The 25343-nt window shown below is 44.6% G+C and overlaps 1 protein-coding gene across 1 annotated transcript in view; it reads right to left on the reverse strand.

Moving 5' to 3' along the window:
• The window catches only part of LOC119445418 (venom metalloproteinase antarease-like TtrivMP_A), a 429115-nt gene that overhangs the window by 188616 nt on the left and 215156 nt on the right, over window positions 1-25343 (reverse strand). Inside the window, exons 5-7 of the mRNA XM_049663280.1 lie at window positions 20027-20092; window positions 15706-15756; window positions 15046-15173 (exon numbers count right to left, since the gene is read on the reverse strand). Coding sequence (XP_049519237.1) covers window positions 15046-15173; window positions 15706-15756; window positions 20027-20092 — 245 coding nt within the window. The remainder of the gene's footprint in view (window positions 1-15045; window positions 15174-15705; window positions 15757-20026; window positions 20093-25343) is intronic.

The following is a 25343-nucleotide window of genomic DNA, read 5'->3' on the forward strand; positions in this document are numbered from 1 at the left end:
CAACCTTACTTCGTATGACATTGCTGTGTTGCTATCGCATTCATTGCTTCGCCCTTAGGGCGAAACTGTGACATTTTTCTCTTTCACTCTCCCGAGAATTGCGCGCGCCGCGCGCATGCTCTACTTCTCTCTCCTTAACGTCCCATGTCGCCGCTCCGTGAGATGGTTGCTAGGCATCGCAGTGACGTCATAGCGCGGCGAGGTTTTGCGACAGCAGGCGCCACTTTTTGCGGTTAGCTAAAACAGCTTCAATGATAAAGGGCCCCTTAACCACGTTCGCTATTTTTTAACACGAAAGTGTTTTATGCCGGGGTCCACCAAGACTTCACTGACGTATTTCCGTCACGGAAATACGTCAGCTTACAATGTACACGAACATAATACAAAGAAAGAAACCAGAAGAAAAAGTTCCACAAACATGGAAAATTTGGAAATCGAACCCATGACCTCTCGGTCCGCGACGATAGATCGCCGAGCGTTTAACCCATTGCGCCACAAACGCATTTGCAGAGAGCTACACAGACGCGCCTTATATATCTAACACTCCTCCGTGTACCCGCGCTCTTGCTCGGGGCGGTGCCGCCGCCTACGAGCAGAAAAGAGAAGTACTGCATTATGACACTAACGCGCACCGACAGTGAACGCTTCGGTGGTCTCAGCACTACGACGCCTCGATGCCAGCATTCGAAGGGACGCTGGCATCAAGAAGCACTACCAACGCCACCTAGGTGGCGTTCACCGTACTCAGCACAGCGGAGCGTGGCCTCCGCAATTAGCTCTGAAAATGTTTCTGAAGTTGATCGCGGAGGCTGCAATTACGACGCGCTGTACGCGCTGATTTGACTCGGTGACGATTCAGTTACGTGCTTTGTCTTGCGCGTTGTATTAGTGTGTCAGTTACGTGCTTCGTCTTTCGCGTTGTGCTAGCTTGTGCAGCGTAGTGCAGCTTCCATATGCACGACGGTTGCTCATGGTCATCGACGTTGGTAGTCGTGATGGAGGAGACGTGCCACCAGGCGTCAGCGTGGGTGCATCAACGCCTAAGGGCGCTTTAGCCACAAAACACCAATAGACATTATATATCAATGTGCAATAAACATTACACTACTTCTGTGAAGACACGTTTCACTTTCGTGTTCTATACCGATTCCTATATAAGAGGGATCAACCACATTTTTTCAAAATTTCAAGTAAACACGCGCATCGAGTTCAAAATACCGTCAAGATCCACGATGCAAACGGCTGCAGTGCTACGCGCAGCGGCGCACCACAAAAAAAAAAAAAAAGAAAACAATACCGTGCTCCTCTCCGAGCCTTTCTGGTTTCACCAGCGGTCGTCGTGATGTCAACGGGGGCGACAATGTCGGTTGGTCGCGCAAGATCCTGCGGCTTCCGGTTAGCCTGCTAGCAGATACGCGCGCTCCCTTTTCTTCCTGATCGTGTTGATAGCTTGTGCGCACTTGCGAATCGGTAATTACAGCCAGCAGCGCAAGTGCTAAGTCGTTCGCATTCCACAGCCATGCTTAGCGGTCTAATTAGTTGCGCGAACAGAGTGCGACAGTGTTGGCCTTTTCAAAACATGGGCCATAGAGTTTAAGACTTAGAGATTGACTCCAACCAAATAAGGAAATTTACTAGCCCGACGTTCGGGGGCCAATTTGGCTCCTTCTTCAGAGGGTATTCTTCGGAGTTGGCGGTGTGCCGCTTTTACAAGGTCCATCGTAAGAAAGGAAAGGAAGGGGGAGAGAGCGTAAGGTGGGGAGACACTTGGCAGAGCACCTGTTCTTGACAGACGAAAGAGGTGGGAGGGGGGAGGGGGGCTGCGGCGTCCATGGTCGGCTGCGTTGACCGATGCTGAGGGCCCTTTACTCGCGGGAATGCGTTGACGAGGGGCGGGGGGGGGGGGGCGGAAGGGGGACGAGATGTTTTGTTGTTGGTGACCTAGAGCGGGGGATCCTTTCTTCTCTTCGTCACGTCTGCAAGGCCATGTATATACAAAGAAGGAAGGATGCCCTTCACGCGGTTTATATTACGCGCCGTATTCTGAATGTGCCATGGCTCCAGTAGTAGCCTTTTTTGCCAGTTTGTCTCTGTTTGAAGGATTTGGGGTGTCTTGGAAAGAAATCTTGTGGTCGGCGTCTTCGGAATGTTCGGCGACGGCGCTGCGTATTTGGTTGAATGTTCTGACGTCATTTTCATGTTGTCCGATTCTTTATTTTACATTTTTGGTTTCCCCGATGTACGACGCCGGACAGTCGGCACAGCTGATTTTATAGAAGGCGCCTTGAGCCTTTTCTTTTGGTGGACGGTCTTTTGGTTTAGGAATGAGGATATTCAGAGTGTTCATCGGTTTGTGCGCGACTTTGAGGCCTTTTTTCAATATTCGGCTGAGAGCTTCACTGGTACCTTTGACTTATGGGATGGACACTCGATTCTGTGGTCGAGGGGAAGTCAACGGTTGGAGGTCTCGTAGTTTTTTTTTCTTTTTTGTTGTCGGGTGGTTTTTCGAATGAATTCCGTTGTATAGCCATTCCTTTTGAGTTCGTTGAGAAGCGTTCTCCTTTGTTTCTTTTGATCTGAGTCCAATGTGCAATTAGTTTCGACTCTTTTCAATAAACAATTTACGACCGATGCCTTGTGGTTTTCCGGATGGTTGGATGCGAAGTGTAGGTAGCGGCCTGTGTGGGTTGGTTTTCGGTAGAGTGAAAATTTTATATTGCCGTTGGTTCGTGTAACTTGTACATCTAGGAATTATAGCGATCCGTTTTGTTCGCGCTCCGACGTGAACTGTATATCAAGGTCTATGGAATTTAAATGGCTCTGCAGGTTTCTGACTTGCGACTCCTTCACGATACAGAAGCAATCATCCATGTACCTGAGGAAAACTTTTGGCTTCGGGGAAAAAGTACTCAGAGCTCTGTCTTCGATATTCTCCATAGTTAGGTTAGCCATGGTGACGGAAATTGAGGCCCCCATGGGAGCTCCTTTCACCTGCTTGTAGGAGCTGCCTCGGAAGGTGAAGTAGGTATTTGAAAGGCATAGCTCGAGAAGGCGGCAGATCTCATCTACACTCAAGGGCGTTCTCTCGTCGAGTGTGTCGTCGCGTTCCAAGGCATCCCTTGTTGCGGATATAGCTAACTGAATGGGTACTCTGGTGAACAAAGAGATCACATCAAAAGAGACCAGGCATTCATCATCTTCGAGGCGTACATTTGATATGAGCTTGATGAAGCTTTCGGCGTTTCGCACGTGGGATGCTGTCCTTCCGGTGAGGGGTGATATAATCTGGTGCAAGTATGTGGATAGTGATCGAATTGGGGAGCACGACAAGCCTACGATTGGCCGTAAGGGGATTCCGGGTTTATGGAGTTTTGGCAAGCCGTAAAAGGCTGGTGCGGACCCGTTCCTGCACATTAATTTTAGATAAAGATTTCGAGAATTTGGGTGGTTTCGGTAAATTTCGACCAGCGTCTTATTCAGTACTGATTGGGTCCTTGTGGTGGGGTCCTTTTTTAATTTTTCGTAGTCTTGGCTGTTAAGTAGGGTGGACGCCTTTTCCTTGTAGTCCTGCATCTTCAACACGACGGTTGAGTTGCCCTTGTCCGCGGGTAGAATTACAATGTCCTTATCTTCTTTCAGTAATAGCAGCACTCTTATTTCGTCAGACGACAAGTTTCTTTCTCTTCGGGGGTTGTTATTGCACCGTATTATGCCTATTGCTTTTAATCTGAGCGGTTCCCGCACTTTAGGGTCCAGTTGCTGGATGCGCTCTCGAGGGCGGCGACAATCTTGTGCAGGGGGAGGTTGTCTGTGGTGACGTTGAATTTATGACTATTTTCCAGGACTGAAGTCTCTTCTGTTGTGAGCTTTCTCGATGATAAATTGGTTACTATTTGGTTGGAGTCAATCTCTAAGTTTTAGTCAATTTTCCCAACCAGATAGGTAATTCTGTCGATATGTTTAGCTTCAAGGGACCATAGAGGCACGCTTCGCATGAGCATGGGCCGGCACGGGCCCGTGCTTATGGCCCGTTCACGTTACCATCACGGTAACTCGCCGCACACCGTTTGCCATCCGCGGGCTCCCGTGCGGTGGCGGTTTTGCTCGCGAACGCGATATTTCCTTGCCGTGGAGAGGAAAGTGGGACACATTTGTGCGGCAGCCTCACCGCCACTGATCACTCGACGGCGCTGATATTGTGACTAGGCCTTTTCCGGTTCACTTCAAAGCTAAAGCGGACGGCGCTTCGGAATGACTTACCGACGTTCACAAGCCGTAATATTTTCTTATCGTTGTTGTCGCTCTTCGCAATAATTGTACACAAAGAAGAAAATACGCTGATATTAGCGGCGCCGTCAGCTGCGATGCGAGCACAGCCGAGCCGGTCGTCTCCCATCGGTAGCCGTGCACTGCAGATGAGCTCGACAAGTATCGGAGCTCTAGTTCATGTTTAACGTTTGACAGTCGATATCGTTGTTCATAAAATGTACTATTTATGCATCGCTTTATCTAACGGAAATAATTTTGCTTCGAACACAAGCTGCAGCCGATGTTTCCGTCGCCGGAGACGCGGGGAGCGTAGATTCGCGGTCGTCGATTGGCCCGTCGATCGTGCTGCGGGCAGTGCGCCGGCCGAACTGCCGTGTACTTTATGAACAAATATAAACATTATATTTTCAAGCGTGAGCGGCTGCCTTCTTAATTTGCGGTTTTCTCCGAACGTCATGTTTTTCCGCGAGCATTGCCTCTGAGAAAGCAGAAGTCGTTTCACTACGGCAAAAGCCTGGTTTATCATACAAGACGTTTCGACATTTTATTCCGTGGTTGTGGTGCGAAGAAACTAGGACCATAAATACGTGCTAATAAATTAGCTACTTAATAGTAGGGCCAATATCGAGTTACACATTTTTGCGAGCTGATGATATTTTAGTGAAAAGATGCCTATCAGAATGCCGCTTTTCTCGATGTACAAAACTAAGGACAGTCTTAATAATCAATTTTGTACGCGTACAGCATATTTAGCAGATTACAGATGTGGAGATTAGTGTCCTCAAACTGCCCAATAGTTTATGAAGAACGCGGCAGTGCTCACGCTCAGGATTAAATAATTATACCCTCTCGTGTATTTTAACGTGTACTTAAGTCCAAGTAGAGCCCAGTTCTTGCATACCATCTCCATCGGTAAGCGCCTGTCGCGACCGGGAATCAAACCACCGCGGAGGCGACATGGCGATCATTGAGGCCACAAATGGCTGGGCGCGAAGCCAGTGCCATCTGTTAATAGTGTGCAAACCAGGCGGTCAAAAGGGTGTAACTGAACGTGTTTTCCGGCACAGGAGCATTTCCAAGTTCTCCCTTTTTTTAGTGGGTAAAATATATTCAATTTATTTGTTACGCGACAGCGGAATCATTGGGCTTAATAAAATGTTAGTGGCGTGACATCTAGCTGACGCGACCCTCAATAATGGATAGTCGCTATTGGCAAGCCCTCATCACCTTGCGCACTTTAGGACGTTGCCATGGAGTAAAATAAAACGGGCGGTAACATACTCTACATTAAACGCACTTCGACTTACCTGTTATTCCTGTAGACATCTTTCCTTGCTCAAAGTCGATCATGTCGAGGCTGTAGGAAGATTTAAATTTTATCAGATAGTTTAACATCACAATATAAGCGTATGAACATTAAATTTGTAAATCGGCAGCCCTTAACCTTAGGGTTCGGTTTCGCTAAGACAGGCAGAAATATGTGCGTTTTGCTTACCCAGTTACAAAATATACCAGGTCAGGATTCCCTGGCAACTTCCCTTTCTTGAAATATTTTGCCAATCCTTCCAAAGTCGGCGACGACTCAACTGTGCCTTTGCCAACTTTCGAAAAACTGTCGTTCTGTTGGAAAAGATAGCCGAGTGCCTTAGCATAGGTGCACATGAAAAATGTCCATTCTCTATCCTCCGAAATTACACCACCGCTTTCTTCGGGTCGCTCAAAAGTATGACTGTTTCTGATAATGCAATGTTCAAGGTATTGTGGTGCAAACTAGACGCCGGCAGAGAACATATACGACAGGACGGGTGCGAACGTCCATATAATTTCATTTGGAAAAAAATATTTTTTTTATACAAAGCCAACACATTTTGTTTTTCAAACTTCCATGTGGCCGTATTTGGCCGTATTGCCTAAGCATTCTCATTGTTTGATTTAATCATCGAGAAATTAGTTGGCGTTCACTTATGTGCTACCTGGAGGTTTGATTATTTATCTTTGTGCTTTCAATTTCTGTGCGCTTTTCCCCGGAAATAAACACTTCAGTTGTTCAGAGCATCACTTCATTTGTCTTGTTGTTCTTGGTCTCTTTTGAGTCTTGCGCTCTCAGATATATACCAACTGGCTCAAATATTAGCATTAACTCTTTTTTATCATTTTTTTTCACTTTGATTATCATTATTAGCATAGGCGCCGACTACGGGGGGGGCTCTGGGGCTCGAGCCCCCTCCGGAATTTCCCCGGGGGGGGCTGAGCCCTCCCCCCCCCCCCCCCCGGAGATCCGTAGCCAACCCCCCCCCCCCCCCCTCCGCCCCTAAAATGTCATTACCAGAGTTTTGTTACCCATATAATGTGAGGATTCTTTTGCGGCGCCTCCAGATTTTCACTTTTGTTGTGGCTAAAAGCTTACGGCACCATTGTTTGCACGGACGTGCACGGCTTCTAATTTTTACTTTCGCTTTATTTCGGCAAACCCTGACAATAGGAGGACAAGCGCCTTAGAAGCACCAGCGGCGGCTACCTCATCCGTGTTTCCTCACTTTAACATTAAAGAAAATTGCCACTCAGGAAGACACAATATATTTAAATATATACAAAGGACAAAGTTTATTATATTTCTTAAAGAGAACGAGGTAGCCAACTAAATGGATAGCCTATACATAGAAAATGAATATGTTGATGTATGTTCACCTCACTACCCCACTTCAAATTAATTTGCGTGCTTTTTTGACCCTGAAAAAAACCTGCAGACTATAGTGACCCCTTCGGCAGAGTCTTCTATCAACGGCGTGTGAAAAGCACGTGAGTGATATGTGTCTCAATATTGATTCTCTTTCTAGTAGGCAATGCTAACGACTGGCGATAAAATAAAAGAAAACAAAGGTCTTCTAATTATTTACAACATTTACGCATTAGGGATGGAAACATCGCCTCTTGCATGCAGAAGCCATAAATACGGGGTGTTTCAGCAAACACGTTCAAAAAATTTTAAAAGTTTGCCTGTGGCAGATAGCACAATTCTAGTTCATGAGCTGCTCTACTCGAAGAGGTGGACATCGCTTGCACAAAAAATTGAAATGCATAATCGACTAATTAAAAAATTCACCAATTAGGTTTTTTACATATTAACTTATGGCCCGTGTTGAAATTTACAAATTCTAGCCGTGGAATTCGCAAGACGGATGCACTAGGAACTAATTCTCAGGATGGCACCAGTTTCGAGATATTAATTCCCGAACATTGCGGAGAAATGCATTGGCGTTCCAGTTACTCTTGCGCTTACCTGCCGTGGTTGTTTAGTAGCTATGGTGTTGGACTGCTAAGCGTGAGGTCGCGGGATCAAATCCGTGCCATGGCGGCTGCATTTGCTAAAACACCCGTATACTTTGATTTATGTGCACGTTAAAGAACCCCAGGTGGTCTAAATTATTCCAGAGTCCTCCACTAAGGCCTGCCTCATAATCAGATCGTGGTTTTGGCAGGTAAAATCCCATAATTTGTTCTTTTCATACTTTTGTGCTTTGATGCATAAAACGACGTTTTGTTGAGAAAGTGACTGGCACGCCAATGTATTTCTCCGCAAAGTTAGAGAATTAATATCTCGACACTGGTGTCAGTCTGAGGTTTAGTTCAAAGTGGATCCGCACTCCACGGCTAGAATTTCTAAATTGCAACATGGGCCATAAGGTAATTAGCTAGAAAGTTAATTGGTTAATTTTGTTAATTTGTCGATTATGCATTTCAATTTTTTGTGCAAGTAATGCCCGAATCTTCGAGTAGACGAGCTCATGAACTAGAATTGTACTGTCTGCCACAGGCCACCTTTAAAAATTTTGGAAATTGTTCGCTGAAACACCTTGTATATAGAATTCACTCTGTGTCCGAAATGATGCCATGCCGGATTCACTCAAAATCAGAATAAATAGAAGTCTAGAAGTCATGCGCAGCAGCGCCTAAACTCAGACTCAAAGTACTGATAGAATTAAAAAGAGTGCAGTTTGGCCGGGAAGGCGAAGCAGTATTAGTGATAGTGAAGTAGAAGACAGTTACACGAAGGAAGATTCTTACCTTGTAAATCCGTGCAAGGATCGCACCCGTGTAAGGGCCGCACCCATAACTTGACAGCCAATATAAAAAAAGACATGCAACCGAGAAGCAATCGCGTTCCGTGCGCTGATTCTGATCGGGCTCAACAGCGAATTGTCGAGCGCAGCGTACTTTCGCGCGTCGCTACTGGATGTCGAGAGGAGTCGATCGCGGAGGTTTACGGCGGATTTCATGCTCGTAGTTAGAAAAATGAGGTCAGATGACCAGGTCCCAAGAAAGGCTCGTCAAAATCGCGACACAAAAGTGTGGCCTATACGCGAGTTATAGTGGCCATATAAATTGTAGTAAACATTCACCTAAAAGTAAAATTGTAAGCATAGTGGACATAGTGGACATAGTAAGCACGGACCATGTAAACCTGTAAATAACTCACTGGATGACCTCGAGCACTCGCTTTCACGACGCAAGCATTGTGATGAACGCCGGCAGCGGAGGCGAATGGTTCGTACAGCCTCGCGATTCACCGCAACTCTGAAAATTAGATTCCTCATCACTATCTGCCTATCTTTATGTCCACTACTGACGGCCTGTGTTAGTGATCTGCGATGACCTGTGTCTCTTATCTCTGCAACACTAGGGGCGCAGAAAGACAGCCCAGCAAGGAAGACAGCACGCATGAACTTAGCAGCCATCCCTGATCACCCTTTATAATTGCACCCCCCAATGATTACAAACTATTAGATAAGGCACGCGGGCCCCATAAGCGTCAGCCGCGCACAGTCATTCACAGCTACGGCAGGGCTAGAGGAGAAGACGCGTGCTCTCCTTCCCATTCGCGTATGATTACGTTACCTACAACTAATCCGAATATCGAGCGCGTGGGAAATAATGCCCATCAAGCCCCCAACCTTTTCGACTGACTGTGACGTGTTTTTTCCCGCACCCACAAGGTACGGGCCGCTCATGCGGCTTTTGTATTTAATGCGGAACATCACGGTGACGACAACCTTGACAATTTGCCTGAACAGTCGATTTAATGGCTTTCGCCATAAAGCTAGAAATAGAAAATTGTTAGTAGAGGGTATATATATATATATATATATATATATATATTGTGAGACGACGCACGACGCCCGAGACAGACGCAGAGCTCTTGTCACACAGCGCGAGACAGCCCACGAGTACCAACCCGACAAAATGATGATGATTATGATATATATATATATATATATATATATACATATATATATATATATTATATATGGGTAGGTTTCGGAAGCTGATCGGGCCCAGCCCCCCCCCCCCCCCCGGAACAATGAAAACTTTCCGCCTATGATTATTAGCCCGATGTGCTGCTGCTGTCTGGTATCTAGCCCATAAACATTGCTCTCGTTCGCGAAAGAATAGCGTATGCGCAAGACCTCCCAATACAAATTGGAACACTCTTCGCGCCACCAGTGACGTCAATCACGACTGTATACATGGCCGTTTTCAGGACATGCTGAAGGACATGTTATCTAAGAGGGACTCATCAGCTTTCGACCTAGAAGAAACGTACCCCACATATGTGCAACCGGCAACCAACCCCAAGCCATGGAAATCTCAATATGACCGCTATACAATGTATATAATGGCACGTTGATCGACGTGTGTCGCTACATTGTTTGAGTGCTAATCGCATTAACCTTGAGCATCATCGTGACATTTGTTCTGCTGAATTTTTTTTTCTGCTTGCCACTATGATTTGTAAGACTGCGCAATGAGTCTTTTTTTTTTTGCGCACCGTAACTGTGGCGCTTGTGGTGTGCATCAACCGCGATAGTCGACGCTCCATCCACACTCTCAACGCTCAGTTATTCCCACTCCTACGAATTGACCAAGCGAAACGCTGCACCGATGCCGTGATCTGTCTTTCGGCGATTCCGTGAGCCATTCCCTAGTCCGTGATTCCTGATAAGCCTGACGACCAACTTTATTTTAACGAATGCAATTCTTGGTGCCCTGCACGACGAGCCTAAACGTCAGCGGATTGTGACAGTGCCACATTCCTTATGCTAGACCGAAACATACCAGGTCCAATTGGCGGTTCGTCTCCACACGTTGTAAGCTTGTTCTTTTTTTTTTCTTAAAGGTACTTACCAGGCTTCTGGTTACTGCGATCAGCTTGAACTTTATTCTGGGATTTTTCATGTCCAGGTATCTTAAGTTTACCTGGAAGAAAACGTCTATTTTTTTAATTTTCACACCGCATAGTTTCAGGAATTTAGAGGCGTTCGTATTTGCAGCAATTTCACAATATATAAATATGCGCTAAATGTAGATTAGAAATATTCCGTTGAAACGGTCAATTTCAATGCCGCGGATTTATATGCAAGCGCAGCGCCTAAAAATGGCCGACATTGCACGGCTCTGTTCGCAACTCCAGAATTTGTTACTTGTGCTTAAACACACTGCTGAAATAAACAAAGATGGCTGCGATATCCAGGGCCAAGTCATGGCGGCTCTTTAGCTGGGTGCTGCTCTCAAGTTTGTCGATTACGGCTCCGATCAACATAATTTTATCGGTCTCAACGATTTCAGCGACGGAGGCATGGTAATAGTGGCACTATACGTGCAAGCATCCGTCTTGTTCGGAGAGGCATATCTGCTTGTTTTATTAAAAATAAACAGCCGTTCAAGCAAGCCGGATGTTCAAGAAAGGAAGCGGCTGAGCCTACCGGCCCTCACCAAAAAGTGCAAGGACCTGTGTGCGGCGTTACTCCGGCTTTACAGGTAACATACTTGACTATCTTAGTCCTTCATGGAAAACTCCGCGCTGCAACTCACATTGTAGTAAATCGCATATAATGCCACAATACAAAGGCAGTAACTCATGTCGTCGTTTCAGAAGCTAAATACACATATTGTGCGCTAATAGAGGGCGCCTAAAGCTGTAAAGTTAATTTTACAATTTTTCTTGGAAGAAAAACAAATTAGAGTGTCGTTTGTAAGTCGGTCTGCCAGTTCCTTTTGGTTCGCCAATTCGTCTGATAAGCTCGTCTGCGTCCGATGACTGGCGCTTGTTCGTGCTCGCCGAACGCAGTGCTCAAAACAGGCTTGGAAACATAGCAGACACCTTCCGCCCGTGGGGAGTGGCAAACCCCAGTAAATCCTTGAGAACGTAAGAAGTCAATAATAGCCAATCGGTTGAAGTAGCGTTTCTTCCAACAGGCTTCCGAAGTATAGCGATAGCTTATCTAAAGCAAATACGTTTTTATTAGTGTAAATGCATGACTTAGAGTAAATTAAACCAGTTGTAATGTATTTTAGCCACGTGCACTGTTTCGGAAAGCAAACTAGCGGCGCTGTGTACAGGTCAAATTCTCTAAACCTCGAGCGAGGGCTGCGTGCACTTGCGCCTAAATTTCTTGCGATCGAATAAACTGACAGCTCAAGGTGTTAAATTAGCGCCGAATAATTTAAATGTATTCAATTATGATTTGATTTGAATCCGCTGACGCCAAGTTTACGGAACCATCAACGCAAGCATCGGGCCGAAACTCTCAGCGGCGTTTGCGCAGCCCAGTCAAACACTACCCTCTACTCGAGTAGGTCACTTTTTTTTAAAGCAAATAACATCGCCTACCTTGATAAGCCTTTCTTATCGAATTGGCTGACAAGAGGCCACGAACACCCAGAAATAGATTGTTTCGGTCTAGCTCACTGAATGTAGACAACCAGGTGAAGAGACAAACAGACAGACAGACAGACAGACAGACAGACAGACAAAGAACTTTTATTCAGGTCCTGAGGAACTGCGTTTGGACGCCTCCTTTCAGGGGGAGTCGGTAGCAGTCGCGGGACGCTCCCACGCAGGGACCGGAAGACCGCGGCCCTCCGCCCTCTCGCAGGCCCTGTGGACAGCCCGAAGTTCAACCGACAGGTTGGCGCTTTTCAGGGCTTCCTCCCAGACCTCTTCGTTGTTGAACTCTGTGTCGCGTAACGCAGGACATTGCCAGAACATATGAGCTAATGAGCAGTACGCCTCTCCGCAGTCCGGACATTGCGGTTCGATGTTGGGCGAGAAGTAACTAGACCTGCCTCTCGAAGGGAAAGACCCCGTTTGGAGCATCCTAAAGGCCGTCGGCTGCGATCGAGTGAGTCTAGGGTGAGGAAGTGGAAAAGCCCCCCGAGAAAGATGATAATGAGTCAAGATATCGTGGAAAGTGAGGAGCGAGTCCCTGTAGGTGAAGAGAGTGGTGCCGGTGTAGGCGATTGGTCCGCTTCCCTTTTCTTAGTTTGTTGTCGTTATATAGTGCAAAATCGCGCCGGTGTGCAACTGATACTTACAAACGTCCTACTCCCTAAACTGCTTCTCAGAGAACAAGAGTTGGCAGAGCGATGTCGGATTGTGACGTTGTAGTGACAGTAAGAATAACACAGTGTGAACACTGAGTTACAAATTTAACTCTTTATTTGGTGGACATATGCCCAAAAAAACAAGTAACACTCAAGCACAACAATAGCGGCAAGCAAAGTCGGCAGTCGTCGAAGGTCTGATCTGCGAGTCCATCGCGTTGGCTTTTATACGTGATTCGTCGAATGCTCCAGTGTAATCGCTGGTGTCCGCGTGGCGTCCGGAATGTACTACACAAATCGCTTCGCGCGTACAGTCATATTACAAAAGGTTTGGTGACAACAGCCAACGGATAGAACTATCGATAACATTCGAGAAATGTCTGATACATGCAGGCGTGTCCTGCGCCGAGCGATAACGTGTGTTTTTTGTTATCCGGTGAAAACTAGTGACCGAAGAAAGATAAAGAAGTCTGTGTGTTAATATGCATGCCGAAAGAGCTCAACAACACCATACGGCCAGGCAAAGCTTTTTAATATACTCATATAAAACCATTCTGCCCGGTGGCTTCGAGTAGCCAGTGCCTAAGGGATAGGCATGAAGCCACACTCTTAAATGTTTGGACCCTTTGGGGCTTACCTTGCCCCACAATAATTTTCGTCATCCACCTTGCCCGTATTTCCTTTCGTTAACGCTGTGAGCCCGGTACTTCCAGGCCACGAACGAAATGCGCGTGATCAGCGTAACATGCCATTCTCGATAATAAAGTAGCGAACGCAGAGTTTTCGAGAAAGTAAACGCAAGCAAGGCAGATGAATATGGTTTCGGGACTAAAAAAAATTATCGGGTATTACAGGCCAAAACCGCGATCTGACTTTCAGATCGCGGCATGCCGTACTGGGGGACTACTTGAATAACTTCGACAACCTGGGGCTCGTTAACGTCCACCTAAATCTAAGTACACGGGTGTTTTCAGATTCCACTCTTATCGAAATGCGGCCCACGTTCGATCCCGCGACCTTGTGCTCAGCAGCCCAACACCATAGCCACTGAGCAACCATGGCGGGTGGTTGTGGAACAAGGTACGCCCCAAAGGGTGCAAACACTAAGAGTGATGCATCTGCTAAGGCTGTGGGAACGTGGAATCCCCTGGCTATTCCGAAAAAGAATGGTTTGTTCGGAATAGAATTGCATATTTAGTGCGCGCCCGTCACTTTGACGTGGTATGTTTTCGCGGTCTCGTGATGTCGCTTGACAGACAGGTAAACTGGTTGCAGCTTGAAAATTTTTGACCAATAGTGAATGACGATTGGTCCAAAAGTCATAAATCGTAAATAACCTTTTTTATGTTGTTCAGCCTTATCAAGCATAGTCAGTGCACAGTCATATCAGATGGGGAGTTCTCGCAGTTTTCGTGACGTCGCGCGACAGAAAGACCAAATGGGCATAGCCCAGAATTGTCCACCAGTCATGGAGGGCTAATCGAAGAAATAGAATAGAAACACTTTGAAATAGCTTTACAGCATGGCGGCCATTGAAAACAGCATCAGCTACTTGCCGCGCAATACTGAAGCTTCTTATCACTGCTACTTATCGCCTAAAGGAATAACCTGTTACGAGTCATGTCAGGCCTTCCGAGTTAGTTATCCTTCCTTGCTACCGTGCCTCCGGACGAAAAAAACATGAGCCCGGAATAACTCTGCTGCTTAGTGCATTAGTAGTACTATGGTACCAGGCGTCAAGCTTAGCAATAATAAATTAAGCTTAAGCGTAGGTTAGTATATATATATATATATATATATATATATATAGCTTGACTGAGTGCCTGTCTAAACGAAACTACACTCCGCAATTTGAAATGCCCCTGCATTACTACAAATATATCTAAAGAAGGCAGTGGTACCCTTAACGGGATGATATCGCCCCAAGTGAAGTGTTTCTACCAAACCAGCATAGTGTCGATCACCTTTTCTGAATGAGCGTAGTAGCTTCTTTCGGGAAACGATGAAATGATACATTGTTGTCTTTCCACCACGATGACACGTGTAATGGCACACAACAAAAGTCTTTGGACATATGTTTATGTTTTTCTTCTATTTGGGGCTTGATCACCAGGGTAATACGATGATTTGAGAACTGCGGGGCAACTTTTCAGCGCATGCTTTTAGGAGAACCTGTTTCGCTTGAAGCCTGAACCTACATTGACTGGTTCTCGATGCAGCCGCCACGTGGCTAGCGATAACTTAGGATCCCAAAGATACCTTACCTCCAAAGACGCCTTTGTACAACTAGAACTTATTTTCGGTCGTGCACATGAGTGATTAGCCACGTACGCTCTTATTTGAAAGAAGAACGAAATAGAAGGAGAACCATATTTCCAATATAACCATACTTACTGCATTTGACATGACAGCCATATAGGCGATTAAATCTTCATTCTTCTTGAAGTTCACTTGGTGCGCTTTGTCGGACATTGCGTGAAGTTCCACGATAAACAATTCAGCATTCATATTCCGTCCTTCCGCTGTGTGTCGCGCCGTTGAGGTACACGAAAAAAAGTAAAAATAAACTTTAATTTATCTATCTGTGTTTAGGCGTTTTTAACAATATCCATATTTCAGAATTTCTTGCAATTATATAAATACTTGCTATATATATATATATATATATATATATATATATAGAGAGAGAGAGAGAGAGAGACAGAGAGCGGAACGAAATATTCCGCACACTAGGGAAAAACGGTTGGTACTAAGTTTTCGATCTAGCACGGCCAATCTACCCAATACCTATGATCTCTCCTTCACCCACTCGCAAGCAGCTGTATGTGCAAATGCGACTGGCTTACTTACACCACACCACTCTTATTAAGAAGCGGAATTACTTGCTCATAAATAACTACAAGCAGCTTCTCAAATGTTTACACGAAACAAAGTAGTGTAAAATACAAAGAATACTAAGTACGTTGTATTTGCACTAACGGAAAAGTGGTACTTGAAACATCTAGACTGCACATTGGGGGAAGAGCTATTCAGAAACTCAATGCATATATTTACCTCGGCGTGACTCTCGACGCATCATTCTATTGGGCAACTCCAATTCATCGTCTGCGCAAAAAAAACTAAGCGCTCGATGCTTCACGCTATATCATTTTGGAATATATTTCAGTTTACAGACACGCCATATATTATGTTTCAACGTAATTCACTCTCCCCTGACGTAATGCATAGAATAATGGGACTGCATGTATGCTTCATATTATTCTGTGGTAATTTACCTAGGAAAAAGAGCTGTACGAACCATGACATCGTCCCCCACGAAGGCGCTATACACGAAATGTTTTCAGAAATCTGAGCAAAATACCTCTTAAGGCAATATAAAATCAAGGCAATATAAAATCGCAACATTCGTACACAAAATATTTTACAAGAACGTCTTCTTTTACACGAACGTCACCGCTCATCAGTTTTACTAAAGTTCAGGTGAAGCACTCGACAGGCGAAACAAAAATATCTTAATCTGACAATAGTCCACAACATTTATGGCCGCCGAACACTTCATTTTGTTGGCACAAAACTTTGGTACAGCATAGCTAGCTTGAGTGAATGTCTGCCCCATATTTGACCGTCGCTCAAGAGACCCATTCTGTCAGGGAGCTACCACTCATCGTGCATATCTTTATTTTTTTATTTATTTTTAAAGCCTAAAGGTCTTGCCGGACATTACATAGCGTGGGGGTGGCATTATTGTACTCACAAATTACTCCTCATATGTATACATTGTACATTGGTGCTGTAATTTGCATATTAACATTGTACTCGCTAATTGATGTTGTACTTACTCAGCCTTTTTACAATGCATCCTCAACCAGCCATATCGGCTGTGGATCCGGATGATGTCACAGTCATTTTGTACACCTTTTAGTACAATAATCATTCTTATTATTCTTCATCATCAGAGTAAGCAGTGTGCTAAAAGGGAGGCAGCTTATTTGGGCTCTGTTATCGTTAATGACAGAAACATATGCCATGTTGTCAAAACAAGCATCATAGTTACAATGGTTTCAGCGATATGACATGTTTACATTCAACAACCACGGTTGCAAAGGCGGTCAGATAAAGTGTCCTAGTAATTACAATGAGCACACGTGTCATGAGTATAGTGATTATAATAAAACGTATATACAATCAGCAACAGAATGAAAATCTTGAATAGAAAGAGCACAAAAAATAAAATCCTGAACCAATTATGATTGTAAGATTACAAACATGTTCATTGCGACAGCAGCGAAAGGTAAGGCACCGTTCCCGTACTTTGGTTAATACCCAAATGAACAGTGTTAAATTTGTATAGTAACGATGTTTCCCAAACATATTCCTCGCGACGCGATTTAGAGCGCAAGCGAAGGAATGTGGCTTTAATTTTGTCAGAATAGTGGAGAGGCATAATAATGTGCTTGGACTGTGCAAGATTAGGGACGCCCAGTGGTTGTTAAAACACTATCGAAAGCTAGTTTCTGTCAGACCAAGGTAGTGTATATTGCACGGTGAGCATACAAAGTAGTACGCTAAATTAGCACTGCCGCGATTAATGTCGCCGCTGATTGTTGTTCAACAGTGAGATGCAATGCTATCAACCATTCGGTATGTTGTCATATAAATGCTAATTTTGCACCGTGGTTTCTTGAAAGGATGACAGTCTGTATGCACTGAAGGTTTACTTTTCGTTGGCATGAGTATGGCGCGAAGATGATCGCTGTTTTTTTCTTCAAAGAGACGAGGACGAAAAGAAGACAGGTACAACAGACAGGCGCTATTTGGTTGTTAGCTTTGAATCAATATAATGATTTTTTTTTCAAATATGGCCTTCTTTTAGGATTGGTGCCTAGTGTGTTAAGCCGATATTTTTGCGTGCGTGGCACAGTCTATCTATCGCCACTGAGTAGCTGCCTGAGATCTAAGATATCAGCACGCTTCAATGTGTTGTCAAATATGTGCGCAGGGTGATTTTTTTCCGTGAGTGGTTTTACAGTTCTGCGCAGGCTCGTCCTTACCGGAGCATATGCTCTTATATGAGATGGCCTGTATATAGGGGATGCTCTTTTTGCTGCGCTTCATACGGCTACTTTTGAAACGGAGGGACTTGTGCCGATCAGTGGGTTTCCTGAAAGGTTCAGTAATCATTACTTCGTTCCTCATAGTGATCGTGACATCAAGAAAGTTAATGCTAAAGGGTTAGCAGAAATACTAAAAGTTGATGACATGATAGACGTTATTGCAGTGGCCAATGAAAGAAAGAAGCTCTCATTTACTGTGTTGCCAAATTAGGAATATATAGTGAATTAAGCATTGGTAATAAAATGGCTTAGAGTGTCGGCGACTTTTGAATTATTTTTCTAGTTAGGCCTAAATATATTAGCGTTACTTGGTCCCGATTTTCATTCCCATGCAAGTGCTGCTGACCTGAACATAGAGGTGACCATCAAAATCAAAGCGATTTAGTTCTAGAATAAGACAGAGTAAAGTACTTAGCGTAGATGAGTCAACCCGCTTATCAAGTTACGCTCATTGAAGGCATGTACAACCGCCCGCAGGCCGTCTCTGCGAGGAACGTCAGCATGAAGTGACGAGACATCTGGCGTAACTAACAATGAACAAATAGGGACGTTTGTTTCTTACTTTAATCCTTCTTGGTCTTGGTGTGTGTGGTTTTCTAAACTGCACTTCCCAAAAATGCCTTACGACGCGTAGCATGTTTAGGGTGCACACGTTTGTCCTTCATCTTAACTTTAAGTGCTTCACAAACTATTAGCTATGATTATTCTCAGTTATAAAGTGGGAGCGACAAAATTTTGATCAATGCGCCTAAAATAGGGTAAGCATCATCATCATCATATATTTATTCCACTGCAGGACATCGGCCTCTCAGCGATCTCAAGTTACCACTACTTGAAGTGGATAACGGTAGCACAAACGTGCGGAGTTGAAGACAACACTAGTCGACTTGCAAAAGTGAGGAGCCGCACGAATATTATCCTGGTATCACAAGATGCTAGCCATGTCGTGCTACGAAATGGCCAAGTATCGGGACTCTCTGCGCATTAAAAATGCTTTCAGAGGCTGGGGTAAAGGCCCGTGGTGGTAAGGCAGCGCAATATCAGCTGAAGCGAACAGATTTGAATCAGATTTGAGCAGATTGAACGGACCATAGTTGAAAGAATTGCAGTCGACAGCTTTCATGCTTTGAATATCTTTCGCGGATAAATTTGTGAAAAATATAACGCACCCACATAAGTATACAGCGTCCTCTCGTAACTCGTAAAATACTCTGCATTCCTTTACGCGCGTCCGCACAAGCTCTTTTCAGCACGGAGCTTGCACGTAGCGGGCGACCTAACACCTCTGCGGAGATTCTTTGCGCTGCAGTTAATTGCATTAGTGGCTTGATTTCCCAGAAGCGCTTGTTTACTACATCCGGCGAAGAAAATATTTCTTTATATAGCCTTGTGGCGGTCGTGCCATTTCCGCGTGTTCATCCATTCCTACGAGGACACGCCGTGTTAGATACCGTAGTATTTGAACCGTTACAGATCCCGGGGTCAGATTAATAGGGGGCACCGGACACTGTCACGGAAGCTGAGCGGGGTGGGCCTCGACAGTTTGCATGTAGTGTCTGGCTTCGTATTTCCGTGTTCAAAGGCTGCCCCGCATCCTCATTAACTGTAATAGGGTGATACTTTTCTGGATGAGACAGACGAGAAAAGAGCAGATACCTGATTTCGCACAGAGCTGTGGAGCCTGTCTGGAGAACTAGCTGCACAATGACAATGAAGATGGTGCTAATGACGCTCAACCATGGCACTTCCTTCCCACAATAGGGGAATAGGCCAAGATCAGAGCGGCGGAGCTAAACAAAAGACCAATAATAACTTTAAGGAGAAAAAAAACAAATCAAATGAAATGTTTCCAGAACTGAAGGATAGTGCGAACAGGGCAGACAGATCAACTGAAACAATATTTGCTATGAAATATCCGATAATGGCACATAAAAGTCCGAATGAATAAAGAATCCCGTGATCTGCCAGATCGATTGCATCACCTTTCTCACAACACTAGTACGAAGCACAGCCTTGGATAGCCGAATATCATGAAATTCAAAATTTGAGTAGTTTACGTAGTTATTAACGGCGTGCTTAATTACATAATAATAATTACCTTTTTCTCTTCTAAATTTCTTTACGCGTTGCTTACCTGCAAATGCTGCTTACATAAAGATTTCTGATGGTAACCCAAGCACCATCCTTCTTTTATAATCGGCCAGTGTCATTGAGCAGGTGCAACTGCCATTACCACGATTACGAAATAAAGTTTCACTCACGCTCTTGAGACTTGCGGTGACGCCTATCCTTCTGGTCATCGTTTTGTAGACGCCCAAGCATCCGACCTGAAGTTACAATACGAGACTTGAACTTTCGAGTTAAACACAAGTAAAATAATTTTGAGAGAATTTTCGCAAATTGTTACGAGCAATGGTAAATGAAATGCAGCTCTTCTGACTGTTCGTTTAGACATTTGAACCGGCATTTGACGCGTATAACACAGATATTTACACATACGCCTTATGAGAACTGTTGCAGTTCACATTCATCCATCCGGTTACTGAAGGAGTTCACAGATATCATTCAGTGATAACCCTATACCGCGAGTAGGACAGATTCACTCCACAAAATTGTCCAAAACTGCAGCCATAACAACAGCTAAGTAAGTGTGCACTGCATTATTTTAAACGCAGAAGTTTCTAAAGTATCATGTGTCGCTTGGGGTCGCCCAGTTCGTTTTAGTTCTGCTCCAATGCTAGATAAAGCATACATTCTTTTTTGTACAACACATTGGGCACTTTCAAGATTCCCTTCCACGTAGTGTATTTTCCATATTGTTTCAAAAAGGAGCCGATCAATTCTTAATGAAGTGCGTTCTAGATGTGTCAGCAGCAAGCTTCAAAAGCTTGTTGACTTGCGCTTAGAGAGAGCGCCATAATTAGGCCTGCCTAGTTAAAGAAAACAGCCAGAATTTCGTCAACAACAAGGCACTCAGCACCATCATCCACTGACCTTAAGTATTGGTTTTCTAAGAAACAACTGAGCAGAAGTGAACACATCACACAAAAAATAATAAAAGTGCTACCTGAAACCAAGTATATTATTTTCATCGCCACACCTAAATGTTTACACGCAGCTTTACCAGATTACAGGACACTGAAACGTTTCACAAGGTCATCAAGTTGCAGAAAACATGCTCAGATTTAAGAAGCAAGGCACTAACGCCAACCACGCGGGAGCACATCAAGGCACGAAGAATATGTCCGCCATTCCCTACATACATTCTATCTCGCATAACCTGAAGAAAGTAGCGGGAAGGGCGGGAGTAAAAGTTGTTTTTACCGCACCGCAAAAGCTCGCAAAAATGTGCAGAGTGGTTAATGAAGGAAGCAAGGCATCTGTATGTACCACGAATCATCGAGATAAGCCTGTGCACTGCGCGAAAAACGTGGTCTATTCAATTCCTTTGGATTACGGTGCGTCTTACATAGGCCAAACAGGAAGGTGCCTAAATGAGAGATTGAAAGAACATAAGTACAACACAATAAAGACAATATCAGGACATCTAGGTATTCATTGTAGAGACTGCGGCTGCGCTGCATTAATGAAGAATACTAGCATCACGTTCAAATCAGCAGACAGACTAACAAGGGAGGTTGTTGAAGCCCTGGAAATAAAAAAGCTGGATGAGCCTTGTGGTAGCATGCCTTCCGTCATACTCTCGGATAAGGATGTAAGATTCCTTACAAGAACCGCATTTCGCGCGCAGTAGGCTTGGCCATGTGATGCAAGTAACAGTTTCCTTTTTGTGTTTATTCATGTTCAGCCGGTATACGTATTCCGCGCTTTTTGTGAATAAACCTTCAGTTGTTAGTGCGCCCTGTGTCTGTCTCGTTACTCGTCGTTTGGACCTGTGCATATTCTGGCGCTGTTTTTTACTTGATGATGAAGAACCAACTAGCCCAAAAATACGTCCTTACCATTCACATGGTCATGTCCGATCTTTATCGCCTACTCAGCACTTCTCATATAATTTGAATCGCTGATTTTACATCCTAAGTCACATTCCCGTTTCTGTGATAGCCTTTCTAGGCAGAAATATGCCGAAATACCTATTCTGGAGGTAGTGCAGGACGTATGCACTCGCTAAAACCCAGGTACACAATGCCAGTTGTCAACCTTCCGGTAACGATATCGTATTTTAAAAATTTCCAGAGTGCATAATCTCAGAGGAATGCAAATATATTGATATGTCACTTGCATATTTGACTTTTCCTTTTGTAGAAAATGCTTTTGGAAACTCACGCCTTATAGTGCCCCAGTTCTTTTCCAAAATACCGTGCAGCTAGTACGCGCGTTTGAAATACCCAATAAACGCCCTCTCAGTCCTTGCTGCCTCAGTCAATTGTCTGCTCAGAGAAGTGATGGGAAATGATCTGGCTCCTTGAACACCACTACCAGCAGAGCACATATCTGAATTTGGTGTCGTGAACTCTTAGACGTCTCAGCAACAGGAGAGAAAGATTGCTTGCCTTCCCTGAAAGATCCTTCTTGTCTCTCGTGCACTTCGTATACCTTGTGGAGCATCCGACCTCGCAATGACCGTTCGTTTTCAGGTAGTGGCTTTATCCTCAGCTTGCTGTTGATCACACCCTCCTGTGGTAAAAATGTTGTCAACTTAATCAGTTGCAATAAAACACATAAAATAATTTTCCATCAAGAATCAGAGCCACACTACACTAGCTTAGCGAAGCACAAGATCAAATATCAGATAAAGTTAAAGCGAGCCAATGGCGTTCGGTACTAAGGGTGCCGCCCTAGGCGAAATATTCGCCTAGGAAATGAAAAGAAAGTTGATTTTTTCTATCTAAAATGCAATATTCCAAATTCTGTAATTGATGATTGCTACGCTTAAGCAGGGTTTCAGGTAGTTGAGTACCAAAGGTAAATGACGTGTAGTGATATTTTTTTCTGTATAATATAAAGTATTGTGAAACTCTAAAGTATTTACTACATTCCATCTTGAAATGTGAATACAGGGGCCATGACACGCTCCTTCAAGTATTATATCTTTACCATTCTAACTAAGAGCAGAGGGACCGATATGGTTATATACTAATGAAATGGGCTTTCAGCAGAAATTTAAACTGGAAACACCAATTTGATATCGCGGCCTTTTAACACCTGGTACCGGCAGCGACGATCATTTTGGCATGTTTTGTGACATCGGTAACTGCGGGGTACCGCGGTGTCGACTGCTTCAACACAATCAGTAACCACATCGGACGTCTTGCTCCTCCCTCTCTGGCACCCGATGGCGCGGCAAAGACGTCTCTATTGAATAGGGCCTGCAAATTTCTCAGGCGTGGGACAAAAACAGCACAAAACAGAGCACGCCTGCCGAAACGTATCTCGCACAGAATCCCGAGGTGCGCAAGCAGCTCGGGATGCACCTCGAATGCACCTCTAGATTAACCGTGACGCGTTTGCGTCTCCTGCCATCGCTTCTGAAGTACACAAAACGCCTTTCCTTGCCCTGAGAGAACCGTAGCTGGGTGTGCGATTGATTTCGTCACCAGTTTCTGCTATCAGTCTTTCTTACGGTTCAACTGCGAGATTTAAAAATTGACTCGCAATCCCGGCCATGCGAAACAGGATGTCCAGTGAAGTTGATGAAATCCACCACCACAACGCTAAGGGCAATGCTTTATTGCGCAATTCCTCCTCGGGCCAGGTATTCAGCCACAGGAGAATGTGGACAGCCGGACTTCCCCTGTTCTGGAATTGCACGGCAATGCGACCAGCGGCAGCACCCCGCCGCTGGTCGTATTGCTGTTTATATTCCCTTTGACGCTTCTCGTATTCGCGATGATCCTCGACAGTCCTAACTATGCGTTTCCCACCCATAGCAGTGCTGCAACAACAATGCACTGAGTTACTAGGCTACGTATTTAGATATCAGAGGCTAGTGACGTCACTTCCCACGTCCGCTACGTCCTACGTCCTTCATCACTTCCTCATAGCGCTACGTCCTTCGCATTGCTATCAGGAGAGCCTTGTCTTCACAGATGTAGTTTAAATGATTGTTTTATGTTTGTCCTTTGTTGAAATGAATGCTGTGCTGTATGTTGTATGCTTGTAGCGTGAAAAAATATGCACATTTCACATCAATCGCCGAAGGTTGGTTTCGTTTTTTTTTCCAGTCGCTGAAGGTGTTTTTTTGTAATTTTTGGCACGACGCCAAGAAAAATCGCCACGAACTAGAGGCCAACCCGCCATAAAACTCGCTCAATTTTACAACCTTGATGTCGCAGCTATGCCTTTTAATATGTAATGCGTATTTCAACCTCAACAAGTGAGGGTCTTGGCCCCTCTAAATGGCACGGCCGATAAACGAATGCAGTGTGCTACCATGTAAATCATTGGACACAAAATTATTGAACCTGACCAGCTCACTGAAGTTGAACATCCGAAAACAGTACACCTAATAAAGCTAAAGAAAGACCGGGTCAGGTATCAAAGCAATGCGTAAGCCACGAAGAGAGATGAGCTTGGTTGGGGGTCGTGCAAAACAATAACAAAGGAAGAATCTCTTCGCTCTTTTCACATATTTCACGGTACCTTAGAGATGAGTCCGTAGCACTTTTGCTCGCTCGAGAATGTAATATTGTAGTTGCGGCGAACATGAAATCTTTTTGTAACCAGTCCACGTTGCTACTGTACTGACAATATCATTCGTGAATGTTCAGCTCTGCGAAAAGCGTCTAGCACGATGCTGAGAAAATAATGGCAGTGACAACTCGGTGAAAGCACCAAATGACCAAAACTAAAACAACAAACGTGCGGCGATTTGACGCTGGTCCATCCTCTAAAACCAACGACGACCCGTATGCACAAAGACGCGATCAGACGAATTATCGATTTCGATAGCAAAGTCTTAGACTGCTATGCGAAGTAAGGCTAGTAGTTTAATCGGCAGTCTAAACTTGCGAATATTCGCGTTCTAACTGAATAATAAGCATTGTTTCACAGGCATACATGTAAACATGAACACATCTCACTCGATGACCGCGGACACTCTGTCAAAACGTTAGCGTGAGGCAGAGCGGCAGGAGCAGCGGCAAGAGAATTGATTGACCTTTGTGCTGCCTGTCGCTTCTGCGCGAACTAAGCGGGGAGAACAAAGCGCAATCGAAGATAACAACCCTGAGTGCACTTAGACTCTCTACCTTTTGCATATCGCTTTCAAGATGGGGCCCGCGCGGCCGCGCTCCGTCGCACCATCCGCAGTTACCGCCGGATTGAAATAATTTCTGCTTTTTAAGCACACAGGAACAAGCAAACTATGAAATTAATCTAAAGAGGAAAAAAACAATTATTTGAATACGGGTGTCACAAATCAAAATTTATTTGGCATGGCATTACAAAGATTATTGTGGGTGTGCCCTGGTATGGATCCTTCAAACGATAACATCAAAGCAGCCTTTTAGGAGGCCAAGCTGGCGCAGTAGAATTTCCAACACCCTCTTCATTAGGTTGGAGAAGTGCCAAGTACAGAAAAATTATCAATAGACTCGGTTTAGTTACAAGAGAAGA

This window comes from Dermacentor silvarum, chromosome 3 (assembly GCF_013339745.2).
Source record: "Dermacentor silvarum isolate Dsil-2018 chromosome 3, BIME_Dsil_1.4, whole genome shotgun sequence".
Taxonomy (NCBI): domain Eukaryota; kingdom Metazoa; phylum Arthropoda; class Arachnida; order Ixodida; family Ixodidae; genus Dermacentor; species Dermacentor silvarum.